This window comes from Lepisma saccharinum, chromosome 14 (assembly GCF_977018435.1).
Source record: "Lepisma saccharinum chromosome 14, izLepSacc3.1, whole genome shotgun sequence".
Classification (NCBI taxonomy): Eukaryota; Metazoa; Arthropoda; class Insecta; order Zygentoma; family Lepismatidae; genus Lepisma; species Lepisma saccharinum.
The window spans coordinates 26483680-26509004 of record NC_139242.1 but is presented as its reverse complement, the minus strand read 5'-3'; the positions used below and the strand labels follow the sequence as shown (position 1 = coordinate 26509004).

The window sequence follows — 25325 nt, the reverse complement described above, 5'->3', positions numbered from 1 at the left end:
TTCTGGCATGTTACGATCAGCACATATTGTTAAAGCTACTTGTGTGAAAAATATGTTTCTAACCTATTGAAAAGGTGGAAAAATCCATACTAGTGCCCAAAGCAATTAGCTACCATGTCAATCAGTGAGCTTCCTACAATTTTTACCTTACAAGATTTGTTCGTACTAGAGACTTGGGTTTGATTCTTTGTTGCACCATAATTTTCACTAAATTTACAATACATTATTGCAATTCCTCTGGGTGTCATAAGCTATTTCTAGTAGCTATGATAATTTGAAATATGGTATATCTGATAGTGGTCAACTGTTAATCACAGAAGATTCTTTCAAAAAGGGTACTGCAATTACCAATATTATTTTTCTTTCTTTGAATTTGTTTTATTACAAAATCAATTTTTATCAATGGACAATACACAGGACATCCTCTCTTTCACACATACATACTTTTTATATTTTTATATACAACAGTAAAGAAAATGAGCTCCATTTGTAAAATTAGATCATAAGATGCCAACTTTCTTATTTTTCTTGTGGCACTACCAAATGAATAGTACCAGCTTTTCTTAACATACAAAAAGAAGTTCATATATGGTATACAAATTGAAATTATGAGGCAAAATTAATGTATACACATTTTATATATTTTTATTCCATTGACTGGTATGGCAAGCTTCATGTTAACCTTTGTACATCTTGGAAAAAAATCAATAAAACACAAATCACATCCACGTAAACGAGGAACTAAAATCTTAACGGTTGTTCCCTTACCAGAAAATATGCATTCTTCCCTTACAAATCACTGCCATTCTTTACGAATAAATTACAATTTGCAAAGAAAAACTTTGCACATATGGAAGTTAATATCACAATTGGTCGGTCCTACACTATATACACCATCAGCTAATAATTCATTGCTACACGGTAGCTTACAATATAAGGCATTTGCTCCCACCTGGTGGCGTGGTTTGCAATTATATTATGACTGTTGCAAGCAAACAAAGCAAGAACTGTATGACTTGCATCGCTTGTCAACAGAATTTCACAACATTATCATGAATATAAAATAATTAAAAAACCCATTCAAGAGGCAGATTTCAAAACTAGTGCTTATCTTCGTTGATCTTTGCTCCTTGATTTGATATGGTCATCATCCCTGTGTTTTCCTTTGGATTTCTTCTCATAGTATTTGTCGTGAAACTTATCGTAACGATCATATTTATCATGACTCCTGGATCGTGATCTGTCTCTCCTCTCGCGGTCATGTGAGCGTGATCTTGATCTGTATCGAATCTTATCCCTAGAAGACAAAAAGGAACAAAAAATAAATTTCTAATGTAACGACTGAAATTTACATCACTATAACAATAAGAAGTTGTTTCTGTAGTTAACTAGTTCATAATAGTATATCTATCGTCTCAGCATATAGTCGCACAAAATTACATATATCCACTAACTATCTTGATGTGTGTAATTCTGAATGACTTGCTCACTAAGACAAGCATTCTAAGCAAAGCTTAACCCTTAAGCATATGCTGGAATTTGCAATATCTTAACATGCAATGTAATTCCGACTGACTTTAGAAACATTCTGTAGCTCATAGCTTCTTACACGACCTACCTGGAATGCAACACAGAAATCTGTGGTTGTCACAAGGGATCAACCTCACAACTAGACCAGCTAAAAGTGAGGGCTCCTAACATTTGGTTCAATCGGAACACAGTATACAGACACGTGCTCACACACATCACACACAAAACATGGCAAAATTTACATTTCTTACACACAAATCTGGTTTGAAATAACTCAATTGAGATGGTAAATGCTCAAAAATTAAGACTGAATGAAGACTGAGTATAGTGTATAGTTACACATTCTGTTGGGTGTTAGAAAATAGAAAATATTTTCTGCAGATTTTCCAATAGTTTAATTGCAAAAAAATCAAGTTTCTACTTATATGCAACAGCATTTCTTTTCTTTTTCTTAATTTCTTTCGTTTTATCAATTGCAATACATCCCTAACCTCAGGTTGGCTCGGAGGACAATGATTTTCCGACAACAATGAAGTGATTCATGCTGTGAACTGCTTTTCTTGCAGACCAGGAGCAATAATTTTATAAATAGAAACCTCAAAACGCACTGGGCTGAAACTCTGCAAGGGCTTGTTAGAAGGATCAAACTTATCGCCCGTGCATTGGTTTAGATTATGGTGCTGCCATCTCCAACTCGTTACCTTACTTTTCAAACTAACCTCGTATAACAAAGTTCCAAATAGAAGATTCGAGTACAGGCTAGTAAAAAGGTTTTTCTTGTTTAAAAAAAGACCACCTACGCACCTGTGAGATTTCCTACTATTTTTGTGTGGTGATAAACTTGGTGAACGACTCCGGGAATAGCTGCGTCTATTTTTGTGGGACTTCTTTTTCCTTTCATATGATCTGGAACGTGACCTTGATCTAGAACTGGAACTAGACCTAGAAAACCAAAAAATATACATTCTTAGTAAATTTGATTGTATGTTTTAAGGTAACTTTCCTGTGAAAGGAAAAAAAACTTTGAACTTTGCTTTATTGTTAAGTAGTAAACAGTATATGATAATTCTAACTGTAAAATGTCAGCCTTCAAAACTTCTTACATGCAATTTTCCCTCCAGTACTTTCACATTCAATGTATTCATTTAAAAAAATACCTAGTCATATCATAAATACTGACACAACATTGAAAGTGAATTATGACGAAAATGTTAAAGATACTTTAATGTCCTGATTGTATAGGTTACTTACAGGTCTAACAAACACATAACACCAATCATTTTTCAAAATGGCCACCTTTGGCCTTCACACAGGCCTGAAGTCTCTGCGGCCACTCATCTACAGCATTACGCACCATCTCCGTAGGGAAAGTCGCCACTGCCTTCACCAGGGACCGTTTCAGACTGTCAATATTGGCATGCCTCCTCGTACAGACCATGCCCTCAAGCACTGACCACAATTTGTAGTCTAACGGGTTGAGGTCAGGGCTGCTAGCAGGCCAATCAGCTGGAGCAATGAAGTCCGGGACACTGCTCTTGAGCCACTCCTGGGTAGTGTGTGCCTTATGGGCTGGTGCGGAATCCTGTTGGAAGGTCCAATGTTGGTTCCTGAACAAAGTGTCACTCAAAGGCTTCACAACAGAGTTCAACACAGTATTTTCGTACACTCTGGCTGCAGTTTTCACCCCTTTTTCACAAAAATGCAGCTTGGTGGTGCCATCATACGCCACGCCCCACCAAACCATGACTGAGGCCGGATGATGACCACTCTGGATCTTTGGGGCTTTCTCCAGAGCTTCGTGGGATGTTGACGCATACACCCGGTCATTTTGGCAATTGAAAGTTTCCTCAATGTTGAATATCTTTTCATCTGTGAAAAGAATTTTCCTGTGGCCATTGTTGGCGTAACGCTGCAGGAGGCGTTTTGCTTTTATCACCCTCTGCTCTTTCAGACGTACATTGAGGAAGTGACCTGTACTTTGCCGGTAAGCCTTCAACCCCAAATCACTTCTTAACACACGAGACACTGACATTTTGGGAATGTTCAGCTCACGAGCAAGCACTGCCTGCTTTCGTACAGGATTTCTCCGAATACGGGCTGCCACTGCTTGCACTAACTTTTTGGTTCGTACGCTGCGTGGTCGACCTTGCCTTGGGCGATCATCAACTGTCCCAGTCTCTGTGAATCGCTTGATGGTCCGATACACGAAAGATTTGCTGATATTAAACTTTTTAAGTGTTCTGAATATCATGGGGGCTGTTTGACCCACTTTATGAAGCGCTATTACTGCCACATGATTTTCGTAATCGCCCCACTCCATAGCTACACTTTTACGAACACACTTCCTCTATGACAGCTCAACTCACAATGGCCCACTCCAGCCTCTTGCACAGGAAGGTTGGCCGCGACCTTGAAAACCGGTTGTACACACTGCCTCAAACTTTGTGTCAGTATTTATGATACGACTAGGTACATCACTGAAATTTGAAAATAAATAAATTAACATTAGTTCCTATTTTTTTCCATTATCTAGAAGAATTTGGCAACTTATGCAAATCAGGTCTTTCCTTTCAAGTGCAACTTCATAATAGTACTTTTAGTACTGTAACAACATGGAATTGTTTAACAAGTACATTTACTTTTTACTTCCATGTCCTTGCCAGGGCAAAGCCTTACTATTCTGAAGACAATTTACAACCATGTTTGCAATCATTAAACAAGAACAAGCTAGTCTTCATACTGTATTTACGCGAGTATAATGCACACCCTGATTTTTGACGGGGAAAAGTGACAAATAATTGTGTCTTGTATATACTGCGCAGTACAATCAAGGTTCAAGAAATGGCTTTCTTAGTGTAGGTCGTAAAGCTGTTGCTATGCTGATCAAGAGTGAACGACAGTCACCTGTTGCTATGTGAACCAAGAAGAGAATATCCTCTTGTGTAAACAATAAGTCACCAACCCATGCCACCTTCCCCCTCTCCCTCCACTGTGTTTAACATCCCAAAGCTTTCACCCTTTAACCACCTTAACTATTTTCTAATAGTAGAAAGCAAGATCAAAATTACCTTATCGATTTCAGTGCTCAGGAAGCTATTTTCTATTATTTCTTGCCCAACAAATACTGCTGATAGGTATCCCATGTGATGGGAGGTGCATGTTTGAATTCCGCCAGAATGGCACTGCTTTTCTTGGTGTCGCAGAAAATTACATTACAAAGAAAAAATCGTGGGAAATGGCCTCTAAACTTTTATACCTGCTTTTGCTCATTCATTCTTTACTTTTTCTAAAATACTTCAAAATATGTATATACCTTTCCATGATCAACGTAACATTTATACGAAGCACATTCAGGACCCTCAAACTAGCAGTTAGAATCACAAGATTTCTTCTATTAAGGCATTTACACACTCCATACATATCATATTATTTGGCCAGTAATACATTTTAATTATTATTTTCTTTTTTCTTTTCTTTTCTTTCATCCGAAGTACCATAAAAATTAGAATGTTCCTTTATTTAATTTAATAAATGATGAGCTCCTTTCAACCGCATTGCACACTAGTGTCACCATCTTGAATGTTCCGTAAACATGAAAAATCAATGCAAACGTTACAAAATCATGGAATATACCTGTACGGTTTCATGTTGGCTGTCCGAATTATTCCATGTGTAATATGCACCACAGTTTTCAGGGGCAAAAATTTCAGAAAAAAGTGTGCATCATACATGAGTAAATATGGTAATTACTATCTCCAAAGTTAATCAACTCACCTGCCCTTTTTCCCAAGCTTCTTGTGCTTCAGAGGTGGACTGTGGCTATTGGATCTTGACCGGCTTCGGCTACGCGAGTCTTTTCCATGCACATGTTTGTCTACTGTGTGGTTATTTTTACTGTAAAAATAAAATAAATAATTTTAAAGCATTTTTGTTACTCAGGGTAAAAAAAATTAAAAATTTATGATATTTCAGTTTTTCAATCACACTATTTATGAGTATATTCAAAAGAGGTAGTTACTTTCTCAGGGTGACTGATTTTTTTTGTTCAATTAATTTTCGCAGCCACTGTCAGCATTCACTTGGTCAATAATTAAAATAACTCCTTGGAGTACACTCATATAACTTATCCAAGTTCCACATAATTCAAAATTTGTCCTGTTTCTTAAATATTGCTTAACTTGTTCCCCTGAAAGCAGTCTAATTTTCCTGCTGTGATCTATTATTCAGTCAAGTATGTTTACTACATTCAAGGTGGCTTCTCTATGACCTAGATAAAAATTACAAGTATAGTTCTGGGTTTCCAGGTGCAAAATACAATGCAAAAGTAATTATGACAATTAATTTGTAATATTTTACACTAACCATTCGTACCATTCCTTATACATCTTAGTAAGTAACTGCCCCAAGATGATAAAACTAACAAGTCAAATTAGATGATGTATCACTGGACATCAAAAAATACAATTTCACCCTGAATTCTCTGAGTTGGCCTTTCCAACTTTCCTTCCCTTACCTTTTTGACATCCAAATTAAGCAACCACCTAATCTGGATCACTTAAGTTAACAAACCAACAGTCAAACACAAGTGTTAATGCTGATTACTAATTTTAAGTTTTAAAAAAAGGTAATCTTGCTCCCTTATAAATTTTAGAATTAACTGTCAGACATCTAAGTGTTAATAAATTGCTAATTTAGGCTGGATGCGCACTGGAGCCAGAAAAAGATGGAAGGAACATTGAGAAAAATATCTGTAATCAACTGCAACAGAGGGAACATTTGCACTTGGTAACAGATTACTTGATGCCCAATGGGGTTGCGGCAATGTGAAGTGGAACAAGGAAGAAAATAGAAAAATACATGTAATTAAGTTCAACCTTGCCCACCGAGCCCAATGCAAGACAGAATGGGGTGAAATACTTGCACTGAAGTTGGGACTTCTGGAAGCAAAATTTCTCTTCGATCTGCTTCACTGCCACTTGTACTTCACACAAAGTAACAAATATGAATTACATGTGGAGGATATTTTTAATGTTTACAAAGAAAATCCATGTGTAATTTAACAAATTCGAGGAATTCCCGGTCAGTAGATCCTCCTGTATATTTGACACGGTACAAAACTGACTTCCAATAAAAATATTCTTGGCAAATGCACACCAATTTTTAATTCTAGTTCATTCTGTGTTAAGGTATCATACCTTATAAATCCCCATCTTGGTGATTCAGAACTACCATGCTTGTCTTTTCTGTTAGGACTGCCATGCAATCTGGATGGAGAAGACGGTCGGGAACTGGGACTATTGCTTCCGCCTGCAGGTGTGTTGTTACCAGAGTAACCCAACCCTCGAGCTTTAAGTCTGGCTTCTTGGTACTGTCGCCTCAATTCATCAACCCTTCGATCCAGCTCATCCGCATTGGGCTGAAAGTACAAAAAATACAAATACATAAACCATTTGTGGCAACAAACGAAACTGCTGCTGAAAGGATTGGAACACTGCAATAAAATGCTAGTTTGATATCAAATTTAATCAAGCAAACATTCTTTCCCTCAGGAGTTTTAAAATTTGATATCATTTTTACATACCAAAACCAATTCTTTTCTTAGCAAAGTAAAAAATATATTATTAATACTATAAATATTTAAAGCATGGTGCTGATCACATTACCTTAAAAAAAGATAAATAATGTAAGAGATTGTGGGGTGTATGGGGTCCTACCTCTATATCCTCCCCCCCTATCCGACTTCATAGCATGATGCAACACAAGGAACTTGTGCAAATTTGATCTAACACTAAAAAGGCATATGGATGGAGTTAATATGGAATTTTTGCAGAGACTGATAAAAATTCTAATACAGTCTAATTATTCTCGATTCTACGACCCCGGATATAATGACCCTTTTCCTGGGAATCGTGAAAAATTTGGAAGAAACTTGTAAAATTGAAGGAAATGGGCCGAAAAATACGTTTTTTGCAACTCATTTTAGTCGCACTCATTCCCTACACAAGCGCTCTACCGCTCGCAGGTGGGTCTGATCTAAAGATAGCCATCACCACACCATGCTTAATTGATATCCAATAGCACTTGACTTCTGCCCTATCCTCCCCTCCCCCAAAGTGGGACAATGTTACCCTGCACCCAACGGACACGAAGTTCTTAGTAACTAGTTTTGATGAAAAACAAAGAGATCTAGACCTTCTTATGTACTGGGGCATGTTCATTTACGAAATGTAATGTTCTATTATACCTCGTTAGGTCACCAGAAAGAGTTTAATGAAATAACAATAGAATCAAAATAGGAGTTGCACTATAACTCCTACACTCGTAAATGCATCACAAAACATTATTATATAAATATATGAGCTATGTACAAAGGTTTAACATGATTTAATAACACAATTTATGCCACCTCAATAAGCAAGCCTAAGTCGAGATTACAGTTAGATTTCGGACCAAAACATCAGGCGATAAGCGACACTTGAGAGGCGACAAAAGACATTTGCCCGTCAGTCAATGGAAGCATTCAGACCGAAGTGACAGGCAAAAAGTGATAAGCGACACGTATCTCTTGGCAAGGCTCACAGAAATGAATGCAATTTTTTAAACCGAGACAACACGACAAACTGAAGCAGTCTGAAGAAAGAAAAAAAAAAAAAAAGTCCATGCGCCATCAACAAACAGAGGCGACACGATAGACTACTGTATTAAGAAAACAGGCCAGTCCTAGCGACACGTGCAGCTTGGCGTGTCGCTTCGGTTCGGAAGGTCTCATTTATTTCTGATGGTTTGTTTCCAAGCAACACATCTAACTTTTTCCATGTCTGAAGTCTCTTTGTTCGTTCAATGAATTTACATTCCACAAAGTTCTCAACATGTATAACGGTATAAGCATTTGCAATAGTTACCTTTAGGAAACGTGAGAAAGATTTTTCCTATTCCGATGTCACAATTTTGAACTTAAAATTTTATACATACCATTAATAATAATACCGCTAATAAAATCAACAGAAATTCGTGTATAATAAATGTGAATATGTTGTAAGCATGTTTATCTGGGGACCTCTCAATTCCTTCTTTTTTAAAACATTTCTTGCCACTTCTATTGTTGCATCCGAAAGCTGCGCACAGAGGCGTAGCTTCTTATTTATTGTCTACTCGCAGTGCCTTTAAATGTACAGATAGTATGCACTATAAACGAACATTCCACGCTCAAATACCTACTTCCACCACTGTATCAGATGTAACTGTGGCACATCCCAAGATGGCAGTTTTACCTCACCCCCTTCCCCTCACGGCTTCATTCCCCTGATCCGGAAAACACACTTGTGCTCTCTCTATTCCTTCTATACTCTGTTTTAAATCAACCTTGGAGTTGTTTCCTTGTCCTTAGAGCTGCTGACAACTTGCGCAGGGGTGGGGGAGTAGCCCGAAATGACTGCTGGACTTGCAGTCTTTGTCAATGTGTATGGCAAGTCAAGCTCATTCATCGATAAATACACCACCTTGAGAAATAAGACGTAAAATCACAGGAATGTTCCAAAATACAGATGCATGGCAGCTGGAATTCTGGCCCATCTGTCCAGCTCTGACCTAGATTTCAGCAGGTTCCAACCAGTCTTTTTGTTCTTACACTGCAGCTGGCACCAGTGTTTTGTCTAGCATCTGTTAAGCTGTGGCTTGCTGATAACAGCAATGACTCATCAAGCAGGAAGGAAAAAGTAATTGTTTTAAATCGCAAAGCTGTCTTGATTTGAAGACAAAGACATTCGATCTCCAGAAAAAAAACCGAAAAAAACAAGAGTTCAAACAACTTCATGTTCTGCACCTTCTGATAAGCAGAACTGCAAATTTTATTTTGCATCCGACACAAGAATAAACTTTCTGAACACTCAGAGCAGTGTTGGAAGGAAACGCCACTTTTCTTCAGAACAATTCGTGAAGAAAATAAAAATAAAAATTTAAAAAAAAAATGCTCAATGTAGGAATGGTCACAGAGACATTAAAAAACATTATTCAAGGGGAAATCTTTTGGAGGAGCGTGTGTTTGACATCAAGAATAGTCCTAAATCCAAAAATTAAATCGTCTATCAACGTGAGAGTAAAAACGATCTCCCATTTTGATATCTGAAAATGCGCAGATTTCATAAAGCTTGTTTTGAGTTCATTTTATGCTGTTGGGCTAATCGGGACTAAATATAGAGTTTCACTTTAATGAAATCCAATTCCAAAGCCGAATGCAATGCTGTTTAATGTGTCCTAGAATATGCATTGGATGCAGATTGCAAGTTGCATGTTTCCTTTTTCAGGCTGGATTATTCATGTTCTATTTTCCTTGACAACATGCATCCTGTGCATAACAGGTCGTATAACTACCAGGATAAATGGTGTTATCGTCTCTTAGGAATCTGTGTGTCAGTTTGAGCTCCGTTTAAGCTGAAAATAAGTGCAAATTCCAATAACGACCCCTTCCAAATAACAACCCTTTTTCCGGGAACTGTGAAAGGTCGTTGTATCAAGAGTTGACTGTATAAAATTTACTGATTCAATATAAAACTGAAAATGTTCCATGAAAAACTTGAGAGTTATAATAATCTCTCTAATTAATGTATGTATGTAACTACACTACTGCAATAGGTTTTAGCTTAGAAACTGCATTCATAGACATTTACATCACATAATAACAAAAGTAGAATTATGCAGTCTATTCATAGAAATTTTGGATCAATAGAATTAGCAGAATTTTTACAAATATTAGTTGTAGCATTCCTACCGAAAAGTAGAGCCGAAATAAACATTTGAAATCAAGTGAGAACTGTATTATGTGATCAAGCCCCCACACACGAACTTTCTCTTGAGAAAGAGATCTTGAGGATTCTCACAATGTTGGTGGCTCCATATTCTCATATATTTATAGCTTTTTGGTCTGTTTTTAAAAGAGGAAGCAATGCTCACATTCATGGTTCAATATGGATTACATTACTATTAATAAATCAAAAACCCTAGATACTTCCCATTCCTGAAATTAACCTTTATTCAAAATTAATTCACATCAATCTTGAACAGCATTATTCCTGACCCCTCCCCTGACTTGAATATACACAAAATACTATCATTTTATTTGTCATCACCAAATTGAAATTAGGGTATTTCATATGTTAACACCTCTCTATTTTTTCCTTCACTTCAAAGTGGTCTCAAGACATTTCTTGTAAAAGCTTGTTATTTTCAACATTATACATTCATTAATGAATACTATTCCACAGTCTGGATCCAAGAGAGCTGAATGTTGAACTATTGTGTCAAGAATAAGATTTTTTTATGTAATTCTGATCAGAGTTTGTTCTAAGTTTACATTATGATCAGATAGCATAATTAGCTGGACCAACAGTTTAAAGTAGGAACTGAACCACTGTGGCATGTACCTCCAATGGGTATTGAATTCAGAACTCCTTAATAACAAGGCAACAGCAGCATCACCACTTTCTCATCTGAGTAATAATTTCCCAATCTCTCGCGATTTTTAACTCCATTTAGCTACTGTTCCTTATGTAAGGAGAAACAAAAATTACAGTCATTTTTTTCTTAATCTAATACATACCTTTTGTCTTTTATATAACCTGAGAATTCGATAGCATACATCCTGTATGTCCCCCTCAGCAACACCAAATATGTGATACCAAGCTGGGTTCTTTGGTAGTGATATCTTCAATTTGCGTGCTGTAAGATATATACAGGCACAAGCTATGGTTTCTGGCTGATAACGCACGAACACATCAGTCCTCAAGGAGTCATTCATGTAGTTCCTGAAATATAAACCAACAAATGAGATAACCAAAAGAAAACACAAATGTTGCTAAAGCTCCAGATCACGTAAGAAATCCAGGACAAGATATTTCTAAACAATTACTTGAATGAAGTTTCATTATTCCTTAACCTAATAGCAGTTATATTTGGGTAATTCATTACTTTACACAGATTCTCTCTCATGGTGTACACCTTAAACTATGGAAGGGACATTAAAATTTTGCTTCCATTTGCTGGGTAAGGTGATACTGAAATATCAGTTCTCATAAATCCTTACTGGTCATGGGTGTTGCAAAGGGGGATTGAACCTATCAATCAACCCTCTCCCTCAGAAATTGGCATTGTTTATTTCCATTAGACAAAAAAACAAATAAGTATTATTTTTATAGATGTCAGAAATAAAAGTTCAGTTTTTTTAGTATTACAATGGAATCAACAAAATTTAAAAAATGAGTTAGATCAAAAAAATGAATGTAAAATGCAGGAACCAGTTTAAAACTTAGAGTTTTCATATTCTACCACTTAATCCAAAGAATATATGGTTCCATCAGGTTTAAGTACACTTTATGCACATATAGGCTAATTGTAACTGGACAGTTTAGTTGGATCCGAACCAATATGTACCTCCATTGGGTTATCAAACAACTAAACTTTCGCACTTTCAAAGATATTTTTTTGAACAAGGTACACAGAAGGTAGTGACAAAATTATAGTGTATTAACATATGAAATTTAAGAAAATGAAGAATAACAGTAATGCTGGATAATCTTTCATTTGGTGGATTGAGGATGAGTCTCCTGAATACATCAAAATAGTGTTTTTAATATAATCACAGATATAAGATGACACTTGTTATTCTAATTCCAGTACTAAATTTGTACAGGAAAAGTGGACTTTAGAATTAAATAAAAGTAGTTTATTAATATTTTTATTTATTTATTTACATTTTCGTCTAATAAGCAAGTATTATATTGGAACGCAACATTTTAAGTGGGATGGTATGTCATGTTTACAATATACTCATATTTTAAATATGTATTCAGAGCAATAACTTGATTATTCTATCGTTCACAAACTTAGTTCATTTACTGTAAGGGTATTTTCATGGTAGATGTATACTCTACTCACCATGACCACTGCATGAGGTTTTGGTGCTTCTCAAATCCCAAGACCTGAAGGTACATGACAATGATCTGCAAATAAAGAAGAAGAAAAGAAACGTTAACGGAAAGGAAAAACATAAAATTTATTACTTACCACACTAAGCATTAGCCAACTTTTTATTTATGCTACTATTAGCAGATAAAAATAAGTATAGCAGATAAAAGTAACTAAGTATGAGGGAAGATATGTTTATGATTTAAACATATCAATATAATACCAACTCTCAAATATTGTAATGTATGCATACTTAAGCCAGTTTTTGTTCCCAGCATCTTACCTTATGTTTAGTCAGCATTTGTGTTGTTCTATCACATACGATTCCATGACCGAATTATCCTTTTAAATAAGAATACTAACTTATGTACCAAAAACAATGGCTATCTTGAATGTTTGGCATGCAAATGTTTATTTTAATTTTATGACAATGAATAATCTTATTTTAATACACTCTCACATGTATGTAGTACCTTACATATTGGACTCAGAGTGAACATGTTTTTACCTTTGGAATATTTATACTACAATAAATGGTATTACTTCCTACTTACTGTACAGTTTATTCTGTTTCCATTTATCTTCACTGGTGTAAACTTTTCATTAAATTTCTCTGATCCGGAGGTATAAGCACATGAGAACATTTAAGAATAAGACAAAGACTCAACGTAAAAATTCAAATTAATATCTCTCAAAATGTATAACACCACACTAAAAACGTAAAAAACATGAGAATTCCTTATTTAGGTTTTCAAAAACCTTTAACAAAATATAGGAGGCAAAAGCAAAGGCTTTGATCTAAAAAAAACTGATCTTCCTGTACATGCAGAAAAGGATCCAAAACTAACTTTCAAAATTAGTTACAATTTTCTCCTAGTCGACTGCCAAAATGATTTTCCAGGTACCCACACTTGTTTACTGTAGGTGTTACGAGCCTCACTAGGTGGGTACTTTAAGTATGCAGTTTAGAATTCTGGTATTGTTGAAACTGTACTTACATGAGGCAAATTATGTTTCATTAATTCACATTCGGGATACAATGAACACTATATTTATATACTTGTCCCCCCCCCACCCAAAAAATAAAAGTCTACTGACTAAACATTCTCAATGTATACTGACAATCTCTCCATGTGAAAAGGTAATAACTTTTTTGATTTTGATTTTGAATTTAAAATTTTGGGTGCGTCAGCACTAAGGCTACTTTGCACCCTTCACATTATATGGGGTCCAGCCCCTTATCGTTACAAATCACAACTCTAACGTTGCAGAACTAAAATCATAAAATATTAAAATGTTCTGACTTTCGTTAAAAGCTGAGGCTGCACACGGGCACTCAGCACACATAAGGACAAAATTTGAATTTGAATTTAAAATTGTGGGTGCGTCAGCAGTAAGCCTATTTTGCACCCGTCACATTATACGGGGTCCAGCCCCTTATCGTTACAAATAGCAACTCTAACGTTGCAGAACTAAAATCATAAAATATTAAAATGTTCTGACTTTCGTTAAAAGCTGAGGCTGTAAAGGGGCACTCAGCACACATAAGGACAAAAGAACAGGACAATACAAACAAAATTATACTGACCATGGGGCCAGTCGCCAGAGCCTCGTTAGTCTTCAGTCCAGGGAGTACTAATGTGGAAGGAGGTTGACATTTGGGTGTACTACGTGGAAGGTCACCCCTTACACCCCGAAAAGGTAATGACGTTCATATATTAGGCCTATTATTTTGTGAATATCTCTTGACATTTGATGCAAGATTTGACCAGAGGGGCAAATTTCATTTGCTCCTTTCTGCTCAGCTTGATTGAATTTTGTCTGACAAAGCACTTGTTCAAAGTTTAATTATTTTTAGTTGAAAAATGTGATATTTAACACCCTACTTTGGTTGCCACATTTAATTTTTTACTCAATTCAGATATGCTAAGCAAACATTAACACTGCATGTAATTTATATATGATAACTTATACAAGCAGAATAGTATTGTAATTAGTTAATTAAAGCAAGTCTCACTAGTTTTCTTTTCTTCTAAAAAAAAACATAGAAACTTGAGAATTTTGATCATAATTATTTACTGCACACCTAAAATTGTTGGTCAAAATTCAACAAAACTTTTTTCCAGTGTGTGTGTGTGTTAGGACACACACACATTTCCACCAATCGAGACACCAATCTTGACAATTCTTATCAAAAGGACTCCATGCAGGCAGTCTGTGGTAGTTTCTGAAATTGTGTTTAAAATTTTGTAACCATTCTCTTTGGTTATTTATGCCACCGAGACACAAATGTGTGGCAACACTGAGAAGTTTCACTCTGGCAAGTGCTGTGTCACACAAAAATTTAACAATCTGAGCTGAAAACAATATTCAATTAATTTAATTATTAAATTTTAAAATAATTTTATTTAATTACTATTTCAATAAAAACAAAAAAATCCCAATTATCATTTGGGAACTCTTTAAGTTGCTTATGCTTATGACCATTCAAATAAATTCAGAAGAGAGAATTTCAGAAAAACAATAAGACTATACTTTGCGATTGAATTTTTTAATTAAAGGTCAAGTTGTATCCTGTGTAGGATTCTTCAAAAGATGCATGTGTAATGCCACTGCAAGAACAGCTTTAATACTGTTGGTTCTAATATGTATGTGAATACATAAATTATCTGAAGAGTTGTTTGGGCGAGAAATAAACATCCTATTTCTGCCACACAATTATTCCCTCATGTTGGCTTGAATGCGTTTTCTGCAGGTGAAATATGATTCCACAGGACTACAAACTGATATTTTTTAAGTACAATAGTATATAAATACTGTCTTTACAATCACCATATTAGCTATGAAACATATATGCATGTGGCTATATGCTTTGGCTTAATTCATCAATTTAGTACTTCGGTCCTCGGAATTTATTTCTTCCTGCAATTATCATGTCTTGAACTGCAACATGCATTAACAATTTCCAGTACCTTCAACGTCTTTCCTGAAAATAAATATTCTGAAACAAACATAACTGGTTTCACATTTCCTAAACATGAAATCAAGGTTTTTACGGTGCCAGTCTTCAAAGTATACAGGACAAGAATCAGACATAAAATATGTATTCTTACGTGCAAAAAGTTCCAAAAATCAAAGTTAATGTACACTAGGTCTAAACTTCAAGAGTAAGAAAATAATGAAGTGATATTGTATTTTATTTTAAGTATTTTAAGGTATTTCTTCAATTATGGAGTCAAGGCAAGAGTTTTCTTCCACTCAACCATTTACTTGTATATGGTACGAGGGCCACTATTTATATTTTGAGCCTTGACAACACTGATTGAAGTTAGGCGCGATTTGACGTTTACACGGAATCATCTGGCATTATTGACCATAACGTACTTCAAATGTTTTGTCAATAGCTTCATTTGTGTTGTTTATGTTGCCTTGGAGATTGCGCGACAACAATAAAATGGAATTAACTCGTGAACATTTTCGTGCGATGATTTTTTACGATTTTCGACGTGGATTATCAAGACAAGAGTGCATTGATCAACTTACTTCCACATTTGGCGATGAAGCCCCATCCTTTGCCACTGTGAAACGCTGGTATAACGAATTTAATCGTGACCGCCATTCGCTCACCGACGAGATTCGCGAAGGTCGTCCAAAATCAGTTGTTGTTCAAGAAAACATTGATGCTGTGCAAAACCTAATACTGCAAGATCGTCATGTGACATACTGTGAGATTGAGGCAACCATAGGCATTAGTTCCACCAGCATATATAAAATATTACATGATCATTTAGCTGTGAGAAAGGTATGTTCTCGTTGGATCACACACAATTTGACAAAAACTCAAAAAGACGCTCGCGTCAATTGGTGCAAACAAATGCTCAATAAATACAATCGTGGTGCTTCAAAAGACGTATATAAGATTGTAACAGGTGACGAATCATGGATATATGCATATGACCCGGAACATAAACAGCAGTCGACTGTATGGGTGTTTCAAGATGAACCCAATCCAACAAAAGTTGTTCGCGCTCGAAGCACATCGAAACAAATGTTCGCCTGTTTTTTCAGGAAAACTGGTCATGTGGCAACTGTGCCTTTAGAGGAACGTAGAACGGTCAACTCTGGATGGTACACAACAATTTGTTTGCCAGAGGTCTTCGGTCAAATACGGAAAACAAACAAACCCCGTCGGATCATTCTTCATCAAAACAATGCCAGCTGTCACACATCTCGTCTAACAACAGACTTTATGAACAGTCAAAAAATCGAATTGATGGGTCATCCACCGTACAGTCCTGATTTGGCACCTAATGACTTCTTCTTGTTCTTGAATGTCAAGAATAAATTGCGTGGACAACGATTTTTGTCCGCGGGAGATGCCGTTGATGCGTGTGACGTTTTTTCCTGCGCGATTTGTAATAAAGAAGTATTACGTCATATTTCGCGCAGAAAAGACCTCACATTTCTCCTTCGTAGTACGCCTTGCGTCTCGCTTGTTTGTTGGTTGCGCCAGTCGCCGCTAGGTGTCTCCACCTATCTTTGCCCAGTGCTGCATTTACGAACGTGTAAGCTGAATCAGTTCCGATCCGACCGACTTTCACGTAACAGCGAGTGTTTCCTCGCAGGAAACGAGCGAGAGAGATAGGAGCATGACGTGCGATTAGTGTGGAACGGTGTCTCGCTGGACGAGACTTGCATTTTTGGATTCTAATTGCACTCAATAGTTTTGGACTATCTCTCCGTACTTCGTACTACCAATCAAAGTGATTCGTTCTCACAATTTCGCATTTGGAGTTAAGTAGCGGAAGGACTACATTTTGAGAGGAATTTAATTTGCGTGTACCGAGTCCCGTTTGACGTGAAAACAGACTGTTCGGCGTATTCTACAGGATACACGTTGTCACTACTTCTATGGAGCTGTCTACGGAACCGAGATTAAGGGGAAGCTGAGTTTCGTCATGCCAATGTGAAGGAAAAAAGACGACCGGACGAGAAGGAAGCCAAATCCCATTCGATGCTCAGATGGCAGAGTTTGATTGGACAGATGGAACAGTTTTGAATGGACTATTGAGGTATGTACTGTGTCAAATCCCTCTTTTGTGACATATCAAATAAAGTGAAGTGCGTCGGGTTCAAATACTTTGAATCTACAGTTCGAATAATTGAAAGAAAGAGAATGTAAGCGTCGAATTATCGGAAGCATTTAATGGAATTAATCACGTAATTGTTTGGGCAAGCGCGTCGATGTCACTGTTCCTCGTGTACAAAAAAAAATAAAGAAGAATTTCTATCTTCTTAATATTAATTAAGCAAGGCGTACACTAGGGCAATTTATTATTGCGTCGCATGAAGGGGTGTCAGAATACAATGAGAGATAATGTTTGTTTGGCACAATAAATATATTAAAATAAAGTAACTAGGGAGCATCAAAGTAAAAAGGGGATAAATTGTTACAAGAAGAAATAAGAGTTTTTTGCTATAACGTGTTGTTGAGAATTTTAGCTTGTTAAAGGTGTTTGATATTATATCATTCTACGGTTTGGTTGAATTTATTCTTGTTTGTTGCCGTAACTAAAACGACCTGCTGTATGAAATTATGAAGTAAGTGAAGGAGGAAAAATAACGGTTGAATTTATATTGAAATAACTTTGCGTGAGTTAAAATGGGAGGTTGTTAAATATTGTTTGATGTACATGTTTTCATGTTGGGACGTTAATCAGTCTTCGCTGCGAGATTAACGCAATAAATGTTGACTTGAGGTCTCAAATGAACTTTATTTTCTTTTTCATTGTGTTTGATATTGGAACCTTGCTTGCTAACAAAGAATGAAAGATTTACCAACGTTAAATGAAAAGACGAATTGATTGGTTAATAATGCATGCATTTTTTGGGTGTTCTGTGTACACTCCCGTACATGAATATACACGTACCTAAATTGAATGGTCGGTATAGTGTGAAATTTTCCACGATACTCTGTGAACATATTGCGTACCTTTTGTCTTGCTCAGGTTTTTTGGGAGGGTCCCGTATCTTCGGACGCGTGTCACCCCTTTTTTCCCATTGGTTCTCAATAGAGACTGAGGCGGCAGTGAAAAACGCTTGCCATTAACCTCAACATTTTTGTGACTTTTGTAACTGGTTTGTTGTTATTCGTTTCTACGAACGTACGTTAATTGATCCCGGACCTTTTGCACGTTTTCCTAAATAACTTTCACTATCTTTTTTACGTACGCAACAACCACGTTACAAAGTTCCTGGTATCAGAGCTGGTTTTATTAATTTATATACTACAAATATCACAAAAATTTTTTTCCCTCCACACTACTATTTTTGGCAGTATTGGTGATACCAACATTCCGTTTATACCTTTTTCTTGTGCACTAAATTCCCTTGTGGCCATACAGTGTTGGTGCTTAATAATTTTTTTTTGTTAACCTTGGAGCCCCCCTTTTTTTTTTTTGGACGATAGATTTACCCCCCCTTTTTTTTTGAGACATTCTTTTGAAAATATTTTTTTTGTACAGATTCATACATAAGAAATTTTGTTTATTGATTTTCAATATTTTACAGTATATCTTGATGTTGCATTATTGCACTTCCCTTGTATTTTGGATATTATTAGTCCCCTTTTTGTTTTGGCTATATTTTTTGACACCTTTTGGATCTCCTCATCGCGGAACAAATATAATGTCGCTCCCCCTTCAAGGTCATTTGCATGGGATTGGGTCGACTTCTTTTCCATTCCCGCCCGTTAACATACAACCTTCACCATTTTTGCAGACCCCAAACCTTCACACACCCAGAGAACTTTTGTTGCCTCCCGATTATTCATATATTACAAATTACATTAGATACACAACCGTTGTTGATTTTTTACGGGTATTACAACCGACGGACGGTTCAGATCCTGACAAGTTGTTTTATTTTTTGTTGAACCTCCATAAAATTTTCAAACTAAACCTCATTGATTTGGAATCTTTACTGCTGATGGCATTTACATCCACGCAAGGACTCCTTCGGGATACTTGGTATGATTCTCTTCACGAGAAATTCCCCTGGCCTATGTTTATACGTGCCATATGGTATCACGTCGTCCCCCCACCACCCGTCACTCTCCTCATGACCCAGTTCCTCGCATCTAAGAAATGCATGGAATGCCACAACTTTGGATTTTGTATTTTGGTCCTGTGTATTTGACTTGGAATATTAAGAATATTGAAGATGTATATATATGTTAATGCAATTTTGGTGTATACATGATTTCTATGTTACTATTTTTTTTTTTCATGTTTTAAATTAGCTTATGTGTAATATTTTGCCTTTTTGACTAATGTTTCTTGTCAGATGTCAATCATGATTTCATTGGTAAATAATTTTCTTATGGCATATTACTTACTGCAATTTTGGTGTATATGTAGGATGACTGTTTTAATCACAATTGTAATTGGTGCTCCCATTTCTCATTGTATTCCCCTCTGTTTTGGTTTCCTCTCCTCTTTCCTATCCCTTTTTTTTCTTCTCTTCTATTCTTCTATTCTAATTCGCCTTTTTTTCTGTTTATTTTTCATGTTTATTGAGGAAACATAAAAATCGAGTGTGCCAGCCTGGAATCATTATTTGACGCAAAAATGGAAAACAACCACCATATTACTCTCTTGGAGTGCTAATCTGATTGTAAAACGTCTCCTCTGTTTTTAGAGAAATTCTCCACATAATAGTGTTTATTTGCACTCTCCTTTTCTACTTACAGGTGTTATTTAACAGGTATCTTTATATTGAGTGTATTGTGAAACTTGAATGTTTACTTTGATGTAATGCCTTTTTTAATGGCACATATACTCATATCTCAGGTTAAGAGTATTCTTATTTGTAATGTTAACTTTTCATCCAATATGGTCATTTCATTAATACGATTGCAATCGACTTTTCATGCTCACATTGTTCGCAATCATTTTTTATAGAGTATTTATTCATCTTATTATCTACTGTGTTTAAATTGGTTATCAACATTGTGCATATTTTTGATATTATTCAATCTAGTCTCAATTTAATCAATTTGTGTGGGATATATATATATATTTTAGGTACTTGTTAGCATATATTCTCACATGGTCTGTGTGTTCTCTATTTATTATGTGTCTTTATGGTTCTTTAAAAACACACGCATTTGGGTATTTCTTCTTCGATTAAGGGGAATTTGCTTACATATATAATTAGATGCTCCCGAAATGGTATATCTGTGTCTGGTTAGTTCATATGACCTTCTTGCCAAATTATTATGGTTGTTATTAATATATATATTTGTTCCTTTTGTATTTGTTAGTCGGGGGAGTTTGTGACGTTTTTTCCTGCGCGATTTGTAATAAAGAAGTATTACGTCATATTTCGCGCAGAAAAGACCTCACATTTCTCCTTCGTAGTACGCCTTGCGTCTCGCTTGTTTGTTGGTTGCGCCAGTCGCCGCTAGGTGTCTCCACCTATCTTTGCCCAGTGCTGCATTTACGAACGTGTAAGCTGAATCAGTTCCGATCCGACCGACTTTCACGTAACAGCGAGTGTTTCCTCGCAGGAAACGAGCGAGAGAGATAGGAGCATGACGTGCGATTAGTGTGGAACGGTGTCTCGCTGGACGAGACTTGCATTTTTGGATTCTAATTGCACTCAATAGTTTTGGACTATCTCTCCGTACTTCGTACTACCAATCAAAGTGATTCGTTCTCACAATTTCGCATTTGGAGTTAAGTAGCGGAAGGACTACATTTTGAGAGGAATTTAATTTGCGTGTACCGAGTCCCGTTTGACGTGAAAACAGACTGTTCGGCGTATTCTACAGGATACACGTTGTCACTACTTCTATGGAGCTGTCTACGGAACCGAGATTAAGGGGAAGCTGAGTTTCGTCATGCCAATGTGAAGGAAAAAAGACGACCGGACGAGAAGGAAGCCAAATCCCATTCGATGCTCAGATGGCAGAGTTTGATTGGACAGATGGAACAGTTTTGAATGGACTATTGAGGTATGTACTGTGTCAAATCCCTCTTTTGTGACATATCAAATAAAGTGAAGTGCGTCGGGTTCAAATACTTTGAATCTACAGTTCGAATAATTGAAAGAAAGAGAATGTAAGCGTCGAATTATCGGAAGCATTTAATGGAATTAATCACGTAATTGTTTGGGCAAGCGCGTCGATGTCACTGTTCCTCGTGTACAAAAAAAAATAAAGAAGAATTTCTATCTTCTTAATATTAATTAAGCAAGGCGTACACTAGGGCAATTTATTATTGCGTCGCATGAAGGGGTGTCAGAATACAATGAGAGATAATGTTTGTTTGGCACAATAAATATATTAAAATAAAGTAACTAGGGAGCATCAAAGTAAAAAGGGGATAAATTGTTACAAGAAGAAATAAGAGTTTTTTGCTATAACGTGTTGTTGAGAATTTTAGCTTGTTAAAGGTGTTTGATATTATATCATTCTACGGTTTGGTTGAATTTATTCTTGTTTGTTGCCGTAACTAAAACGACCTGCTGTATGAAATTATGAAGTAAGTGAAGGAGGAAAAATAACGGTTGAATTTATATTGAAATAACTTTGCGTGAGTTAAAATGGGAGGTTGTTAAATATTGTTTGATGTACATGTTTTCATGTTGGGACGTTAATCAGTCTTCGCTGCGAGATTAACGCAATAAATGTTGACTTGAGGTCTCAAATGAACTTTATTTTCTTTTTCATTGTGTTTGATATTGGAACCTTGCTTGCTAACAAAGAATGAAAGATTTACCAACGTTAAATGAAAAGACGAATTGATTGGTTAATAATGCATGCATTTTTTGGGTGTTCTGTGTACACTCCCGTACATGAATATACACGTACCTAAATTGAATGGTCGGTATAGTGTGAAATTTTCCACGATACTCTGTGAACATATTGCGTACCTTTTGTCTTGCTCAGGTTTTTTGGGAGGGTCCCGTATCTTCGGACGCGTGTCACCCCTTTTTTCCCATTGGTTCTCAATAGAGACTGAGGCGGCAGTGAAAAACGCTTGCCATTAACCTCAACATTTTTGTGACTTTTGTAACTGGTTTGTTGTTATTCGTTTCTACGAACGTACGTTAATTGATCCCGGACCTTTTGCACGTTTTCCTAAATAACTTTCACTATCTTTTTTACGTACGCAACAACCACGTTACATGCGTTCAAAAACCATATTATGGAGGTGTCTCAAGAAGATTGGAAAAACTGCTTTGACAAATGGTTCGAACGAATGCAAAAGTATATTGCCCATAAAGGAGAATACTTCGAAAAACAATAAAGCAGTTTTCAATGCCAAATTCCTGTTTTTTCATTGTTAGGCTCAAAATATAAATAGTGACCCTCGTAAATAATTATATATTTATATAGTGGCAGAAAAAGAAAAATGGCAGATGCATTGCCTTGTGCAATGTACGTTCTTTGTGAAGCAATAGTAGTCAAAGTGGAAGAAGAATATAACTTCAAACCATATTTTATGTCTTCATTGGCAGCATAAAGCAGCCACTGTGAAGTCATGTATGAAAAATGTAGCAAACTATTTAGAAACAAAAGTTAGAAACAGCCATTATATGTTGCAGTACTCTCAAATCTCTATGAATTTCCCCATGTCTTATGATGAAACTGGGTACTGGAGCAGCAGGTGCACAAATGACATTTGAGTCATTGTGCCCAAATTTGTCTTAGCTCTCTATTAATGGTTACACCCTGTTGCAGGCACTTTCCTTTGGTCCTATTATTAATCTCAACAGATGATGTGCGGCCAAGGATTATGTGGACATTTTAGGTGACCAAGTGCATCCTCTGGTACAGATGATGTTCCCTAACAAGGATGCAGATGCAGTCTTCAAAGGCGACAATGTCCCAATTCACATCTGGCTCTGTTCAGGCATGGTTTGAAGAATATGTGGATGAATTTTAACTCCCCTGGCCTGCACAGTTTTCCAACCTGAACATTATGTGGTTTAGTTTAGAGCAGCGGGTCCGGTGCAGATATCCTCCCCCATCATCGCTGGCAAAACTGAGTGCTGCACTGCATGACGAATGGTGCAAAATTCCTCTGGAAACAATTCACGAATTGTATGCATTCATTCCGCAGCTCTATGACATATTAAGCAAGATCGGTAAAGTGTTTCCATTATTTTGATCACCATCTGTATATTAACAATATGATTCCAATGTATCCAAACATCCTAATTGAATTCAATTAAATGGTATTGTGTATTTAAAATATTTAATTTAAGGTTCGAAGTTCATATTTGCCATTTCACATACTCAAGACTTGAATTACATATACAAACACAAGTCACAAATGTTACAGGTTATATTAATCTATGAAAAATTATAAATATTATAAGAATTTCAGACTCAAATTTACCTAATCACCTTCAAGATATCTTGCAATAATCTTCCAGGCTGTCAGATAAATTGTTCTACGAAGGACACTAACAAAGTAAACGGATTGCGAGAATTCTGTTTTATTTTCCACACAGCTTTCCATCCCTTCCTCAATAAAAATGAAAGTTAAACTGTGAATAACTTGTTTCAGGGTATTTAGAAATATATATGAATTGAATGGGATTTGGAATAATAAAAGTTGCAGTTTTTCACGTCTACGGAGAAAAATTCACGCGCAATTCTCAGAGCCAATCACTCATGCAGAATTCCCAGTGAATAGCCATCCTGTAAAATAAGGGTGGCACAAGCCAAACAAAAACTGAATGCAAGGATTGGGGGGAAGGGATCACTTTGCTGGTATCCATATTATTCTGTCTGTTAACGTATGCATGTTAAAGTACTACATTCCTCATTACCTTTACTATGACCAAAAAATTTCCTTGCTCTGAATGATGAATGCAATTAGATCTTACCATTTCTTCTTTCCCAATCAAATTATATTACATATTACGCATCTAATCAATATCTGATTTTAAATAAAGTTTGAAAAGTTGTGGTAAAAATTAATCAACAGAACATACTGAAAAAGAACAAAAATGAATAGAAAGAATGTTTTGCCACCATTATGTCCTTCAGCATGTAATTTACAATTAGGAACAATGTTAATTTACTATTTGAAATATTTTCATGTTTTTAAAACAGATATATATCCATGATTTGAGAATTTTCCTTTTACTGCATATTACATAATAGTAAACTTGTACATAATAACTTACTGTTATTTTATACATCAAATTTTTATACGTGCAAAATATAAATCAAACTACATTAAGCTTACCTAGCAAAAAAAAATAAAAAAATTAAATAGCACAGCACCCACTAAAAGAGAAGAAAAATGTTGGAGATTTGGATATTTTCTCAGCTTCTTCATGGTCATTGAGCACAGGCTAGAGTAGGGAAAGGAACTCCATAATCCAATGTGTTACAAACGGATATGTCCTATTGCAAAACTTCCAGGTTTCTTTCTTATATTTTATTGAAATGAGAAAATAAGATTAGCACAAACAATTGAAAACACCGAGCTTTTGTTTTCTTTATCATCACTTTCAATTTTTCAGTTTGGGTGTGTACGGTAAACTGCGTGCTGGTTTTCTAACAAAATTGCTTCTTTATTTTCTTCTTTGAAAGGTGAGTGGATGATTAGATTTTATAAACAAGTAGAGGCCGATGTGGGTTACCGATGTTATTCCACTTGTCTATGCTCTATGTAATCCACAAATTTTCATTCCAAAACACAGTAGGATCCAAAATTAAAGAGAAATTAACTTTTCATAGCAGTTATATGTTCCAGAAGATGAAACACATCTTGGGCAGTACCCATTGGATTGTGGAAGTTACCTCCTCCACT

General features: G+C 36.0%; 1 protein-coding gene across 1 annotated transcript in view; it reads right to left on the bottom strand.

Annotated features, from left to right (window-relative positions):
- Window positions 1-377: 377 nt before the first annotated feature.
- The window catches only part of LOC145998739 (cyclin-L1), a 64328-nt gene continuing 39380 nt past the window's right edge, over window positions 378-25325 (bottom strand). The window contains exons 4-9 of the mRNA XM_083135285.1: window positions 12460-12524; window positions 11126-11330; window positions 6726-6946; window positions 5305-5424; window positions 2335-2472; window positions 378-1297 (exon numbers count right to left, since the gene is read on the bottom strand). Of these exons, the coding sequence (XP_082991411.1) occupies window positions 1108-1297; window positions 2335-2472; window positions 5305-5424; window positions 6726-6946; window positions 11126-11330; window positions 12460-12524 (939 nt within the window). The 3' untranslated portion in view covers window positions 378-1107. The remainder of the gene's footprint in view (window positions 1298-2334; window positions 2473-5304; window positions 5425-6725; window positions 6947-11125; window positions 11331-12459; window positions 12525-25325) is intronic.